The 15178-nt window shown below is 39.0% G+C and overlaps 1 protein-coding gene across 1 annotated transcript in view; it reads left to right on the plus strand.

Moving 5' to 3' along the window:
• Positions 1-15178, plus strand: part of FAM117B (family with sequence similarity 117 member B) — a 134340-nt gene that overhangs the window by 52685 nt on the left and 66477 nt on the right. Inside the window, exon 2 of the mRNA XM_008974205.4 lies at positions 8047-8198. Within this exon, the coding sequence (XP_008972453.2) occupies positions 8047-8198 (152 nt within the window). The remainder of the gene's footprint in view (positions 1-8046; positions 8199-15178) is intronic.

Raw genomic sequence — 15178 nt, forward strand, 5'->3', positions numbered from 1 at the left:
ATCAATCATTTTCTTTCTAGGATAAATTATTAATTAGGTACTGCTGGGCCTGTATCAATATTTGGTTATGGTATCTGTTAAATGTTTGAAAACTTAGTGGAGAAATTAACTGAAAAAGAAACATGGAAATAACTGGAGAAGATGCAAAATTAGAAATAAATTGTGGAAATTCATTTTTTCCTAAATTTTCCCTTAGATTATAAATAAATTCTCGTGTAAGTTTATCATTTTAAAAACATAATTTTAAATATCTTTAATATTCTATGTATTTTCTGTCAGTTTTCCTGTTCTTCAATTTTTGGACATATCTTTGTATTTGAAGCCTTTTTTGGCATTTGATTATTCTTCTGTATGCATACTTAGATGTAGAATCACTGAATCAAGGAATATGAATTTCAAAAAAATATAGATAATAAATTCACATGGCAAATTCCAAGGGTACAATTGGGAATGCAGTGAAATGTCTTCCTTGCGCCTTTGTTGACAAATTTCCCTTCTTGGAGGCAGCCAGTGTCATCAGAATTTTGCGTTTCCTTCGTGTATGTGTTGCAAGAAGTTTAGATAGTGGATGAAAGACAAATTTTACAAGAATGTAATTATATTATACATACTCTTTAAAATAAAATCAACTACAGTTATTTTTACTTGAATTTCATAAAAGAAAAGGAAACTATAATGAAACTGATAGAACCTCTTTGAATTTAAATCTTTACCAGAAGAAAATATCTCTAAGATTAAGAAAAGAAAGGTTTGGAGTAATATTTTTGAAATATTGTTAATATATAAAAGAAATATAAATTACCAGTAAAAGTATGACTATTTTAGAACTCAGTTATTGAAATAGAAATGAAATGTTTTTATCTTTTTTAGACTGGTGAAAATTGATAAAATATACAAGAATGGGTACCCTTGTGATGTTATAGGTTTTTGCAAAATTTTTTCAGTAAAAGGCAATTTGGCAGTACTTCCAATTTTAATCTGTCTGTTATCTTGAATATAGTAATTTGAGATCTAGAAACTTTTCACGAACAGATCTTAAAACAAGTCTAAAAGGATACCTATCTGCTGTGAAAGTGTCCATTAATAGAAGATTAAGTTATAGTGAATCTACCAAATAGGATAAAGTATTAAACATAGTGATGTGTTGTAGATTTTAATTTATTGCCATGGAAATAGGTTCTCGACATACCCTTTTTATTTCTCTCAACAGTAAGTAATTGAATGCATAATGGGACCTCATTTATATAAAATCATATGTATGTCCAAGGGTAGACAGATTTCTGTAAATACAAATACTCATTAAAGTGGTTTTCTGCCTGGGCACAGTGGCCCACACCTGTAATCCCAGCACTTTGGGAGCTTGAGGTGGGTGGATCGCTTGAGCTCAGGAGTTGGAGACCAGCCTGGGCAACATGGCAAAATCCCATCTCTACCTAATATACAAAAAATTAGCCAGGCGTAGTGGCGTACGCCTGGAGTCTCAGCTACTTGGGAGGCTGAAGTGGGAGGATCACTTGAACCTGCGAGGCTTGAGGTTGCAGTGAGCCGAGATCATGCCACTGCACTCCAGCCTGGGTGACAGAGCAACACCCTGTCTAAAAAACAAAAGCAGTTAGCTCTGGATGGTGGACTATTAGAATTTTTAACACTCTTAGGTTTCTTTATGCTGAATATTTATCATTTGTATACTTGAAAAAATTTCTCTCCTTTCTGAACAATTAAATATGTCTAATTTATTTGCTTGCTGTTTCTGTGGATAATAGGAGACATAGCCTTTAAGACAATACCTGAGGCCAGGCACAGTGACTGACGCCTGTAATCCCAGCACTTTGAGAGCCTGAGGCCAGTGGACTGCTTGAGCTCAGGAGTTTGAGACCAACTTGGGCAAAATGGTGAAACTCCATCCCTACAAAAAATACAACAGTTAACTGGGTGTAGTGGTGCGTGCCTGTGGTCTCAGCTGCTATGGAGGCTGAGGTGGGAGGATCTCTTGAGCCCAGGATGGCGAGGCTGCTGTGAGCCCTGATCCCACCGCTGCTGTGAGCCCTGATCCTGCCACTGCAGTTCGGCCTGGGTGACAGAGTGAGACCCTGTCTCCAAGAAAAAAAAAGTACCCAATCAAGTTCTAAAAATATTTATATCAAACACTGGTTTATCAAGGTCTGTAGAACCTTTGTAATGGAATACCTAAGGGTCATGGTTTGGGATGCTCCACTAGTGCAATTGAAATTACCCAGGAACCAGTTGAACAGGTACTCATAGTTGGGGAACTCTGAACTCCAGGACCCAAGGCGCTGACTGAAATTTTCAGTGCTACACCCTGCTATATGTAGTTAATCTCTCTAAAGACTTAATTTTTAAAGAACAAGTCAAGTTTGAGCCATAGTTTTTATTTACTTTGAATTAACCAAAAAGCATGTGAATTTATTGCATACACTTGTCCTTGTTGATAAATGATAGTAACATTAGAAGTCATTCTTTTCTCTGCATCTCAAGTCTTCTTCATTTAGGAAATTAACAAAGAAAATTAATTTTTTCATTGGCCATTTACAACATATTGCCTGTATCAGGGTTTGCCTTAATCACTGGGATGGGGGGTGGGAAGTAAAATTCCTGCCCTGCAGAATCATGCTCTGTACCGGAACACAGGAACAGTCAGGAACCTTTCCAGTGAACTATGAGTTTGGGTGGGTGGTTGAGGAAGATTTTCCAGAGGAAGTTACATCTGAACTGAATTTTGAAAGGTTAAGCATGAATTAGCCACACCAAAGAAAGGGATATAAGGGTAGAGACAAACACCTAGAGGCATGTAAGGGCACAGTACATACTGGGAACTGCAAGTCCATGGTCTTAGTGTAGGGATCAAGGCAGTGCAGGCAAAAAAGTGAGGCTTCAGAGGCCAGATCATGAAGAGTCTTGTTAGCTGTCAGTTTCTTACCGTGGATTTCCTTATAAATACAGCCTTAGTTCACTTAGTCTGGGAACTTTTGAGTCATCTTTGCTTCTTCAGATTTTCCTCCCATAACCTCCTTAATAATTAGGCACCAAATCCTGTCAGTTTTGGGAACTTGGATTGAAATGGAAAAATGACAGGGTAGATGTAGACTGTGTTCTTTATTACAGGCTGTGACTTATTCTTTTTAATTTCTAGGGCTTAGCACTGGCTCACAGGCCCTTACTGTCTGAACAAATGGATTAAAGGAAGGGAGTTCCAAAGATAAAATGTTCAGTATTTTTACATGTATAACTCATCTGTTCTCCAGTTCATTATCAAAATAATAATAATCTGGCTGGGCATGGTGGCTCACGTCTGTAATCCCAGCACTTTGGGAGGCCAAGGTGGGCAGGATCACCTGAGGTCAGGAGTTGGAGACCAGCCTGGCCAACATGGAGAAACCCTGTCTCTACTAAAAGTATAAAAATGAGCCAGGTGTTTTGGTGATGCATGCCTGTAATCCCAGCTACTTGGGAGGCTGAGGCAGGAGAATTGCTTGAACTTGGGAGGTGGAGGTTGCGGTGAGCTGAGATCATGCCTCTGCACTCCAGCCTGGGTGATGGAGCGAGATTCTTTCCCCCCAAAAAAGAAATAATAATAATCCAATAATTTTAATAATCTTTGGCAGACTGGTTGAAAAGTTAACCCTTAGATTTTTAATTAAAAAAAAAATGAAATCAGACCCATTAGTAAGGTCTGTTGAATTAGTGTACCAGTAGGCAACTGAAGCAACAATGGTCATAGTTAGGGAAGAAAAGTGCCAGACAGCTTTTAGCCATTTGATATAATGCATATATACCAGTTTACATTGTGTGCGTGTGTGTGTGTGTGTGTGTGTGTGTGTGTGTGTGTGTGTGTGCGCGCGCCTCCCCACCCTGCCAGCTGAGACTAGTTTTCTTGCGACTATCCCAAAAGGGATTTTTTTTTAGTTAGAGGAAAAATTGTGAACATGTATATTTATTGCGTTTCACTTGTCACAGTTAATAATGTGGGTACATATTTTCCTGAAAATGAGTATATACTGCATTTGTTTTCTGAAAATGTGCTACAAAAGGAAAACTGAACATAGAGAGATAGGTAGCATTTATAACAATTATGTATTAGTGAAATAACTGTGCCATAGTGAAATAACTGAGAAAGCACATTATGTATCTCAGACATATTTGTGAAGCAGCTTTTATGGTTATCAGCAACACAGTTGCTGTAACTATTGTATTAGTGGAATTGAATCTTATGTGGGTCACATAACCAGCACCTGAACTTTTGTACTTGTAGCTATGCAAGACCCTTACCAAGATAATAATGTAATATAGAGAGGTGTCAAGAGGTGTTTTCATACATGTATTTGCCATCTTATAGAACTAGAATAACACTGTAATATAATATTATGAATATATCTTTAAAATATTTTAAAGCCCCTATGAAAGTTAAGCATAAATGAGCTAAGCTCATCCCCTTCCCCTGCCAAAAGATAAAATATATGAGGGTGTTGTAGCACAGAAACCAAGACATAAAGACATGCAGTAGAAACCAGGGGTCAGCAAACTTCTTCTGTAATGTACCACATAGTAAAATTTTAGACTTTACAGGTCAAGAGGTAAAATCGAAGATATTATGTAGGCACTACTATAATAAGAGAGCATGCAATTTTTCACAAATTTTTAAAGGACAAAATTTCAAAATATAATAATTGAATGCATTTTTTGTAATACAGCTCTAATGAGAAGAGGGAATTCTTTTTAAAGGGATAACATTTCACTTAATTCTAGTTAAAAGTTAGCGTTCCATATCATCAAATCAATTGCAAATGTTCATCTGCTAATGCTGATTTATATGAAATTTTACGTGTCATCTTCGAATTTGACTTTTCACCCAGACAAGAGATACACATGGCATAACTTTGTCATTATGATTTGTAGTGCTGAGCAGCAGCGTGAAGCAATGAGAGGGCCATATGAGGTCTTTGCTGTGTGTACTTAATTCTGCCTTTTTTTTTAAGCACAAAAGCAGCCATAGACAACCTGTAAATGAATGATCATATTTGTGTTCCAATAAAACTTTACTTATGGACATTAAAGTTGGAATGTGATTTAATTTTTATGGATTACAAAATATTTTAATTTTTCCCCCAACCATTAAAAAATGTACAAGCCAGTTTTAGATTGCTAGCCATACAAAAAACAGGTGCAAGACAGATTTGGCCTGTAGGCTGTAGTTTTCCCAACCTCAGATATAAACCTTAAAAATTCCCAAAATCTAATATAGATATTTTTGTATTTTTAAGCATTTTATGATTTCAGAAAATTAGTAACTTGTTTTAAAAGTGTTTCTATTGTTTTAATACCTTTTCTCAAACAGTATACTCCATATAACAATTCAAACATTATAGAAATGCCTAAATTAGTAATTAAAACACTTAATTCTGTCCCCCAGAAGGTTAGGTGCATACTTTTTCCAGATTTAAAAAATAAATGTACTAACACTGGCCGGGTGTGGTGCCTCATGCCTGTAATCCCAGCACTTTGGGAAGCTGAGGCGGGCGAGTCACGAGATCAGGAGTTCAAGACCAGCCTGGTCAACATGGTGAAACCCCGTCTCTACTAAAAATACAAAAGTTAGCTGGCACCTGTAGTCCCAGCTACTTGGAAGGCTGAGGCAGGAGAATCACCTGAACCTGGGAGGTGGAGGTTGCAGTGAGCCTAGATCGCCACACTGCACTCTAGCCTGGGTGACAGAGCGAGACTGTATGTCAAAAACAAAACAAAACAAACACTTTATGCACATCTAATTACTTTTTAAAACAAAATATGAGATCATGCCTTTTATAAACATGTGAGGACTTGCCTTTTTTCACTGACTTTATCATGAATGACTCTTTAGATCAGGACGTGTGTATCTATGTGCTTAATTCTTTGAATGGCCAGCATATTACATTATATGACTCTGCCGTAATGTATCCAATCATCTTCTCATTTTGGACATTTTGTTGTTTCTAGTTTTCTGCAATTCATTGTTATGTGCTCTTTTTGTAAATAAACTTGAAAGTTGATCATTAATTTTGAAATAGTTTTTTTAATGCCACTTTGATTTGGGGGCTTAATCTGAAAGGATGTGCACATTGAATATAGTTTTAATGTGGTCCATTTTTTTAGGAGAACACATTTTCCTTTTTTACTGGCAACTATGGGGTAAGGGTAGTTAGAATTATTCTCACAGAAAATTATACATAGATTTATTTTCCAATTATTAAATCATGTATGAGGTGTTGGTTGGTACTTAAAGTTTATTTTGATGTATCAAAGCTTGGCCTGCATTATTGAAGATGTTATTGCAAAACCCACTTCTTTTTTTTTTTTTTTTTTTTTGAGACAGAGTCTCACTCTGTCGCCAGACTGGAGTGCAGTGGTGCGATCTTGGCTCACTGCAACCTCCACTTCCAGGATTCAAGCGATTCTCCTGCCTCAGCCTCCTCGGTAGCTGGGATTACAGGCGCCCGCCACCACACCTGGCTAATTTTTGTATTTTTAGTAGAGACGGGGTTTCGCCATGTTGGCCAGAGTGGTCTCGAACTTCTGACCTCAGGTGATCCTCCTACCTCGGCCTCCCATAGTGCTGGGATTACAGGCTTGAGCCACCACGCCTGGCGAAAACCAACTTTTTTATATGTGTCTTTCCTCACATTACTTATTAATGTGAGGAAACATTAATAATATTACATTAATAAGTAATATGCTTTATTGCCACTATATTATTTTACTATTTTAATTTGCATTGGATGTCTTATAACTATTATATTGGCAAATACCCGCTTTGTTTGCTCAGAAATGAAACCTACCCCTGTTACAAAGCTGGTGGTTGGTTCTTGGCAGTTGATTTGGTTTATGCATCCCCTAGGATACTCTCAAAGGCAAGGGATCAATTAGCAAGGTGTTAATTTGTCTTAATCTTTTGGGCTGGTACTAAGTTATTGTGAAGCAGATGTGTTATTACTCCATCCTCTGTGAAGATTGAGGAATAAGATGATCACTAAGTGCCAGTATTACTTTTAGATGTCATTATCAAATAACATTGTCACTAATTTTTTAGTGACAATATTTAGTGAAAGATTGTCACTGATTTGTTTTATATTTTCCCATGATAATTACCTTCCTGTCTTATTTTCATTATGTCCTCCCATTTCCCTGAAATGTATCAAACAAGGGTTTAATTTATAAACAAGAAGGAGATCCAAATAAGAATTTGTTGGATATGAGAGATACATTGATTCTATAGAAAATTCCTGGGCCCAATCCCTGGAGATTTAGATTTGCTAGGCCTAGGGTGGGTCAACTGTTTTCACTCAGTATAGTTCTCTGGAGAGTCATGAAAGTTATTGCGTGTATCAGTAGCTTGTTCCTTTTTGTTTCTGTTTATATACAGTAATCCTTATCCTTTTTTTTTTTATGGTTTCAGTTACTTCTAGTCAACCTTGGTCTGAAAAGATTAAGTGGAAAATTTCAAGAAATAAACAATTTATATGTTATAAATTTGCGCCATTCTGAGTAGGGTGACGAAATGTCTTGCTATCTCGCATCCCCCACCAGGAACGTGAATCATTCCTTTGTCCAATCGTATGCACGTTGTCTATGCTCCCTACCTGCTAGTCACTTTGGAGCCCTCTCAATCGTTGGATTGACTGTCATGGTTTTGCAGTGCTGATGTTCGAGGAATTTTTGTTTTACTTAATGGCCTCAAAGCCCAAGAGCAGTGATGCTGGCTTGTTGTTATACTTGTTCTATTTTATTATTAGTTATTGTTGTTAATCTCATGCTGTACCTAACTTACAAGTTAAACTTTATCATAGATATGTATATATAGGAAAAAACAGTGTATATAGAATTGAGTACAATCTGCCATTTCAGGCATCTTTACTGGGGGTCTTGGAAGTATCCCCGTGGTTAAAGGGGATTACCGTAGTTAAGTTGGAGAACTTTCTACATAGTTTAAAACTTAGTTTCTGCTTTGTTTCTTTCCTAATTTTATTAAAACAAGCATTTTTGTCTTAAATCTAGGTGACAAAACACGACAGCCTTCTTCAAGCCCCTCCAGTATTATCCGACGCACTTCCTCCCTGGATACTCTTGCTGCACCGTATCTTGCTGGACACTGGCCTCGGGATAGCCATGGGCAAGCTGCACCTTGCATGAGGGATAAAGCTACACAGGTAAGCTTATTATAGTTCTTATCCTGAAGTGTTTTTCTCTGAAGCTACTTCTTCTAATATTATTTGTTCTGCTTTGAGTAGAACAAACATTTAGTGTATATTAGAATTAACTTGAGAAACTTACCAAAAAGAGCAGATTCTAAGCCTGACCTCCAGGTATTCTATAGTTGGTTTTGGTTGGGGCCTGGGAATGTGCATTTTAAATAGCTATCAAAGTAATTCTGATACATACAGATAATTTATGGACATACTTTTTTTCCCCACTTATTCTTTATAAGTTAGTTTACAACAGGGGTATCCAATCTTTTGTCTTCCCTGGGCCACATTGGAAGATGAAGAATTGTATTGGGCCACACATAAAATACGCTAACACTAATGAGCTTAAAAAAAATTGCAAAAAATTCATAATGTTTTAAGAAAGTTTACGAATTTATGTCGGGCTGCATTCAAAACCATCCTGGTCCTCATGAGGCCCATGGGCCGCAGGTTTTGGACAAGCTTGGTTTACAATATCATAATATATTTAATATATGGAGTTTGGTCTTAAAAATTTGTAACAGCAAAGATTAGTGACCATCTAACTTTACGTTTTTGTGCCAAAAAAACCTTCATGTATCAGGAGATGGGGACTGTATTACTTTGCTGATCCTAAAAATGTAAATATTCTGACAAAGGGACTCTGGAAGCAAAGTTTTATACTTCTGGGTTTGTAAAATTGTTTAATATAAAGGGATCTCAAGAAATAATTCAGGGCCAGGCGGGGTGGCTCACGCCTATAGTGCCAGCACTTTGGGAGGCCGAGATGGGTGGATGGCTTTTGAACCCAGGAGTTCAGTACCAACCTGGGCAGCATGGCGAAACCTCATCTCTGCAAAAAAATACAAAAATTAGCCGGGCATGCTGGTGCACACTTGTAGTACCAGCTACTTGGGAGGCTGAGGCAGGAGAATCACTTGAACCTGGGAGGTCAAGGCTGCAGTGAGCAGTGATCATACCACAGCACACCAGCCTGGGCAATAGAGTGAGAACCTGTCTCAAAAAAAGAAAAAACAAAGAAGAAGAAATCATTCAGGTGTACCCCTTAGTTTTACAGATGAAGAAGCTGAGGTCTAAGATCATACAGCCAGTTGAAGACTGCATCTTAGTTTGGTGTAGTTTCTTACTTACCACAATTATAACTAGTTAAATATTTGTGTAGTTATTTATTTATGGCTTCTTACATTCACTAGACAGTAAGACCCATGAAGACAGGAATTGTGTCTGGCTTGTCTATTGCTGTATTTCCATGCCCAGGACTTAATACTAAATGCAGAATAAATGGCCCAAGGAATACTTGCAAAGGAATGAATGAGCAAAACAGTTACAGCTTTATTGCTAGTGAAGAATGAAAAACATTTAAAGATTTAAAAGATTTTTTATACTGATTGTTGAAAATCAGGTAGGGTACATCTTGATTTAGACTTCAGATTTACGTTACTCCTGGTCTCAACATTTTTTGAAGAATTTTTTCTTTCTTTCTTTTTTTTTCTCCCCTGAGATAGAATCTCGCTGTGTCGCCCAGGCTGGAGTGCAGTGGTATAATCTTGCCTCACTGCAACCACTGCCTCCCGGATTCAAGCGATTCTCATGCCTCAGCCTCCCGAGGAGCTGGACTACAGGCGTGCACCACCATTTCTGACTAATTTTTGTACTTTTAGTAGAGGCGGGGTTTTACCATGTTGGCCAGGCTGGTTTCAAACTCCTGTCCTCAAGTGATCTGCCTACCTCGGCCTCCCAAAGTGCTGGGATTACAGGTGTGAGCCACCACACGTGGCCCGAGATAATGTTTTTTATTTTTATTTTTTGAGATAAGTTTCTCTCTGTTTCCCAGGCTGGATGGAGTACAGGGGCACAATCTTGGCTCACTGAAACCTCCACCTCCCGGGTTCCAGCAATTCTCTTGCCTCAGCCTCCTGAGTAGGTGAGATTACAGGCACATGTCACTACGCCCAGCTAATTTTTTGTGTTTTTAGTAGAGACGGGGTTTTGCTATGTTGGCCATGCTTATCTCGAACTCCTGACCTCAAGTGATCTGCCAGCCTCCCAAAGTGCTGGGATTATAGGCGTGAGCCAAGGTGCCCAGCCCTGAGAGAATGTTTATTAAAGAACCGAGTAAACACACTTTTCTGTGATGGTTTTGGATTTGTATATTGATTTCCAAAATTCCAGGTATTCTTAATGGGCTCAGTTTATTTTCTGTTCTGATAATCTTGAAATGGAATCCTACTGTTAGGGCAGACAATTGGGATTTGGATTACCTTGGTGTTTATACTTTAGTGCAAACTACAGAAATGAAAATGTAGACTCTGTACTCATCAAAAGTAATGAATCTTTTCTGAAATTGACTTTTTTTTTCTTTTTTTTGGAATGGAGTCTCACTCTGTTGCCTAGGTTGGAGTGCAGTGGCCTGATCTCCGCTCACTGCAGCCTCCGCCTCCAGGGTACAAGCAATTCTCCTGTTTCAGCCTCCCAAGTAGCTGGGACTACAAGCGCACGCCACCACGCCTGGCTAATTTTTGTATTTTTAGTAGAGATGGGGTTTCACCATATTGGTCAGGCCAGTCTCAAACTCCTGACCTCAGGTGATCCACCCGCCTTGGCCTCCCAAAGTGCTAGGATTACAGGCATGAGCCACCGCGCCCAGCCTAAAATTGACTTTTTTAACCAAAGAGTTCTGTGAAACTCTGTAGTTATTCACAATCTGTAACTTTGCTGAGCTTAGGGCATGTAGTTTGGTGTCCACTTGCTTTCTGCTTAATCCACATGTCACATTTAAATTTGTAGAAGTTTATTTCCTTGAGCATTTCTACAGCACCCTTTATTTCCACTGCAGTTTTAGGTTCAATGGGTTCAGACATTTTGTTATATTAGTAAGAGTATGCTATCATACAAGCCATTGGGAGCCTCTTGATCTGTGGATGCAGTTCAGTAAGTCTTTTCAGCAAATTGCTGTGACCTAACAATTGAATTAAAATATAAACCCTATATTCCCTGCCTTTTTCTAAATATCCCCCAAATTGGGAATGTTAAGGGTACAAATAAAAAGAAAATTTAGATCTGGGTGTGGTGGCTCACGCCTGTAATCCCAGCACTTTGGGAGGCTGAGGTGGGCGGATCGCCTGAGGTCAGGAGTTGGAGACCAGCCTGACCAATATGGTGAAACTCTGTCTCTACTAAATATACAAAAATTAGCCAGGCGTGGTGGCGTGCACCTGTAGTCCCAGCTACTCGGGAAGCTGAGACAGGAGAATTGCTTGAACCCGGGAGGTGGAGGTTGCCGTGAGCCGAGATCGTGCCACCTCACTCCAGCCTGGGTGACAGAGTGAGACCCCATCTCAAAAAAAAAAAAAAAAAAAAAAAGAAAGAAAGAAAGAAAGAAAATGTATAATTATCATACTGTTAATCTTATTTGTAAAGCTCGTGTAGAATCTCCTAAAGGATAACTGGGTACTCCATCCTTTCAGTTACATGGTGGGCTCTCATCTTTGGCAAGTGAATTTAGCAGTAACACAATTAATCAAAAACTCTCAAATACCTTATTTGCAGATATTGGGTTTCCCTAAGTGTATGCTAGTTAAATCAACTTTTAAAAATTGTGGTAAAATATATATAACAAGGTTTGCTGGTTTGACCATTTAAAAATACATGCCTATGTCATTTTATTGAACTTTATTGGGCTTCGCAGATATTGTGTTTTTTTACAAATTGAAGGTTTGTGGCAACTCTGCACTGAGCAAGTCTGTCGGTGCCATTTTCCAAAAATGTGCTCACTTTGTGTCTCTGCCCCATTTTGGTAGTTCTTGGAATATTTCAGCCATTTGCATTATTATTGTATCTGTTATGGTGATCTGTGCTCAGTGATCTTTGATGTTACTGTTAATTGTTTTGAGGTGCCATGAACCATGCCCATATAAGACGGGGAACTTAATTGATGAATGTTGTGTGTATTCTGACTGCTGTTCTCCTGAGTCTCTCCCTCTCATTGGGCCTCTTTGTTTTCTCAGACACAACAGTATTGAAATTAGATAAATTAATAACTTTACAATGCCCTCTAAGGGTCAAGTGAGGTGAAGAGTTACATGTCTCTCTATTTCAATCAAAAGCTAGACATGATTAAGCTTAGAAAGCAAGGCATGTCAAAAGCTGAGATAGGCCAAAAGCTAGACCTCTTGTACCAAACAGCTAGCCAAGTTGTGAATGCAAAGGAAAAGTTTTTGAAGGAAATTAAAAATACTACTTGAATGAGCATTATGAATGATAAGAAAGTGAAACAGCTTTATTGGCAATATGGAAAAAGTTTTAGTGATCTAGATAGAAGATCAAACCAGCCACAACATTTCATTAAGCCAAAGCCTAATCTAGAGTAAGACCTTAATTCTCTTCAGTTCTTATGAAGGCTAAGATAGGCGAGGACGCTACAGAAGAAAAGTTTAAAGCTAACAGGTTGGTTCATGAGGTTTAATGAAAGAAGCCATCTGCATAACATAAAAGTGAAAGGTGAAGCAGCAAATACTGATATAGAAACTGTAGTAAGTTATCCAGAAGATCTAGCTAAGATTACTGTTGAAGATGGCTACACTAAACAAGAATTTTTTTTTTTTTTTTGAGATGGGGTCTTGCTCTGTCACCTAGGCTGGAGTGCAGTAATGCAGTCATAGCTCGGTACAACCTTAAACTCCTGGGCCCTGGGCTCAATCAGTCCTCCTGCCTCAGGTTCCCAAGTAGCTGGGACTGTAGGCACACACTGACATGCTTGTATTTTTTCTTTTTTAAATGTTTTTGTAGAGACAGGATCTTGCTATGTTGACCAGGCTGGTCTTGAACTCCTGGCCTCAAGCTGTCCTCTCACCTTGGCCTCCCAAAGTGTTGGGATCACAGGTGTGAGCCACTGCACCCAGCTAGATTTTTAATGACAAAACAGCCTTATCTTGTAAGAAGATGCCGTCTAGGACTTTCATAGCTAGAGAGAAGTCAATGCCTGACTTTAAGGAACAGGCCAACTCTCTTGTTAGGGGCAAATGCAGCTGGTGACTTTAAGTTGAAGCCAGTACTCATTTACCATTCTGAAAATCCTAAGACCCTTAAGAATTATGCTAAATCTACTCTGCTTTTGCTTGATTCATGGAACGACAAAGCCTGGATGCCAGCACATCTTTTTATAGCATGATTTACTGAATATTTTAAGCCCACCATTGAGACCTACTGTTCAGAACAAAAGATTACTTTCAGAATGTTACTGCTCATTGGCAATGCAACTGGTCACCCAAGAGCTCTGATGCAGATACACACAGAGAGGAATGTTGCTTTCACGCCTGCTAACACAACATCCATTTTGCAGCCCATGGATCCAAGAAATAATTTTGACTTTCCAGTCTTATTATTAAGAAAATACATTTAATGAGGCCATAACTGCCATAGATAGTGATTCCTCTGATGGATCTGGGCAAAGTAAATGGAAAAGCTTTTGGAAAAGATTCACCATTCTAGGTGCCATTAAGAACATTTGTGATTTGTAGGATTAGGTCAAATATCAACATTATCAGGAGTTTGGAAGAAGGTGATTCCAACCCTCATGGATGACTTTGAGGGTTTCAAGACTTCAGTGGAAGAGGTCATTGCAGATGTGGTGGAAATAGCAAGATAACTAGAATTAGAAGTAGAACCTGAAGATGTGATTGAATTGCTGCAATCTCATGATAAAACTTAAGCATGACAAATTGCTTCTTATGGATGAGCAAATAAAGTGGTTTCTTGAGATAGAATCTACTCCTGGTGAAGATGTGGTGAATACTGTTGAAATGAAAACAAAGGATTAAGAATATTACATAAACTAACTTAGTTGTTAAAGCAGCAGCAGGTTTTGAGAGGGTTGTCACCAATTTTGAGAGAAATTGTACTATGGGCAATATGCTACCCACGCAGCATTGTGTGCTACAGAAAAATCTTTTGTGAAAGGACCTGAGTCCGTTGATGCAGCAGACTTCATTGTCATCTTATTTTAAGAAATTGCTGCACGGGTGCGGTGGCTCACGCCTGTAATCCCAGTACTTGGGGAGGACGAGGTGGGCAGGTCATGAGGTCAGGAGTTCGAGACCAGCCGGACCAACATAGTGAAACCCCTTCTATACTAAAAATACAAAATTTAGTGGGGCGTGGTGGTGTGCACCTGTAATCCCAGCTACTCAGGAGGCTGAGGCAGGAGAATCGCTTGAACCCGGGAGGCAGAGGTTGCTGTGAGCTGAGATCACACCATTGCACTCCCGCCTGGGCGACAGAGTGAGACTCCGTCTCAGAAAAATAAAGAAAGAAAGAAATAAAATAAATAAAAAAGAAAGAAATTGCTGTAGCCACCTTGGCCTTCAGCAGCCATCACCCTGATCAGTCAGCAGCCGTTAACATCAAGTCAAGACCCTCCACTGTCAAAAAGATTGTGACTTATTGAAGGCTCAGATGATCATTAGCATTTTTTTTTTGAGACGGAGTCTCGCTGTGTCGCCCAGGCTGGAGTGCAGTGGCACAGTCTCGGCTCAATGCAAGCTCCGCCTCCCGGGTTCACGCCATTCTCCTGCCTCAGCCTCCCGGGTAGCTGGGACTACAGGCGCCCGCCACCACACCCAGCTAATTTTTTGTATTTTTAGTAGAGACGGGGTTTCACTGTGTTAGCCAGGATGGTCTCGATCTCCTGACCTCGTGATCCATCTGCCTCGGCCTCCCAAAGTGCTGGGATTACAGGTGTGAGCCACCGCGCCCAGCCACATTTTTTAAATCAATATTTTAAAATTAAGATATGTATGTTTGTTAAGACATAATGTTATTGCACATTTAATACACTATAGTATAGTGCAAACATAACTTCTGTATGCACTGGGAAACCAAAGAAATTCATGTGACTTGCTTTATTGTGTTACTCCCTTTATTGCAGTGGTCTGGAACTGAACTCC

Source organism: Pan paniscus, chromosome 13 (assembly GCF_029289425.2).
Source record: "Pan paniscus chromosome 13, NHGRI_mPanPan1-v2.0_pri, whole genome shotgun sequence".
In the NCBI taxonomy this organism is placed as follows: domain Eukaryota; kingdom Metazoa; phylum Chordata; class Mammalia; order Primates; family Hominidae; genus Pan; species Pan paniscus.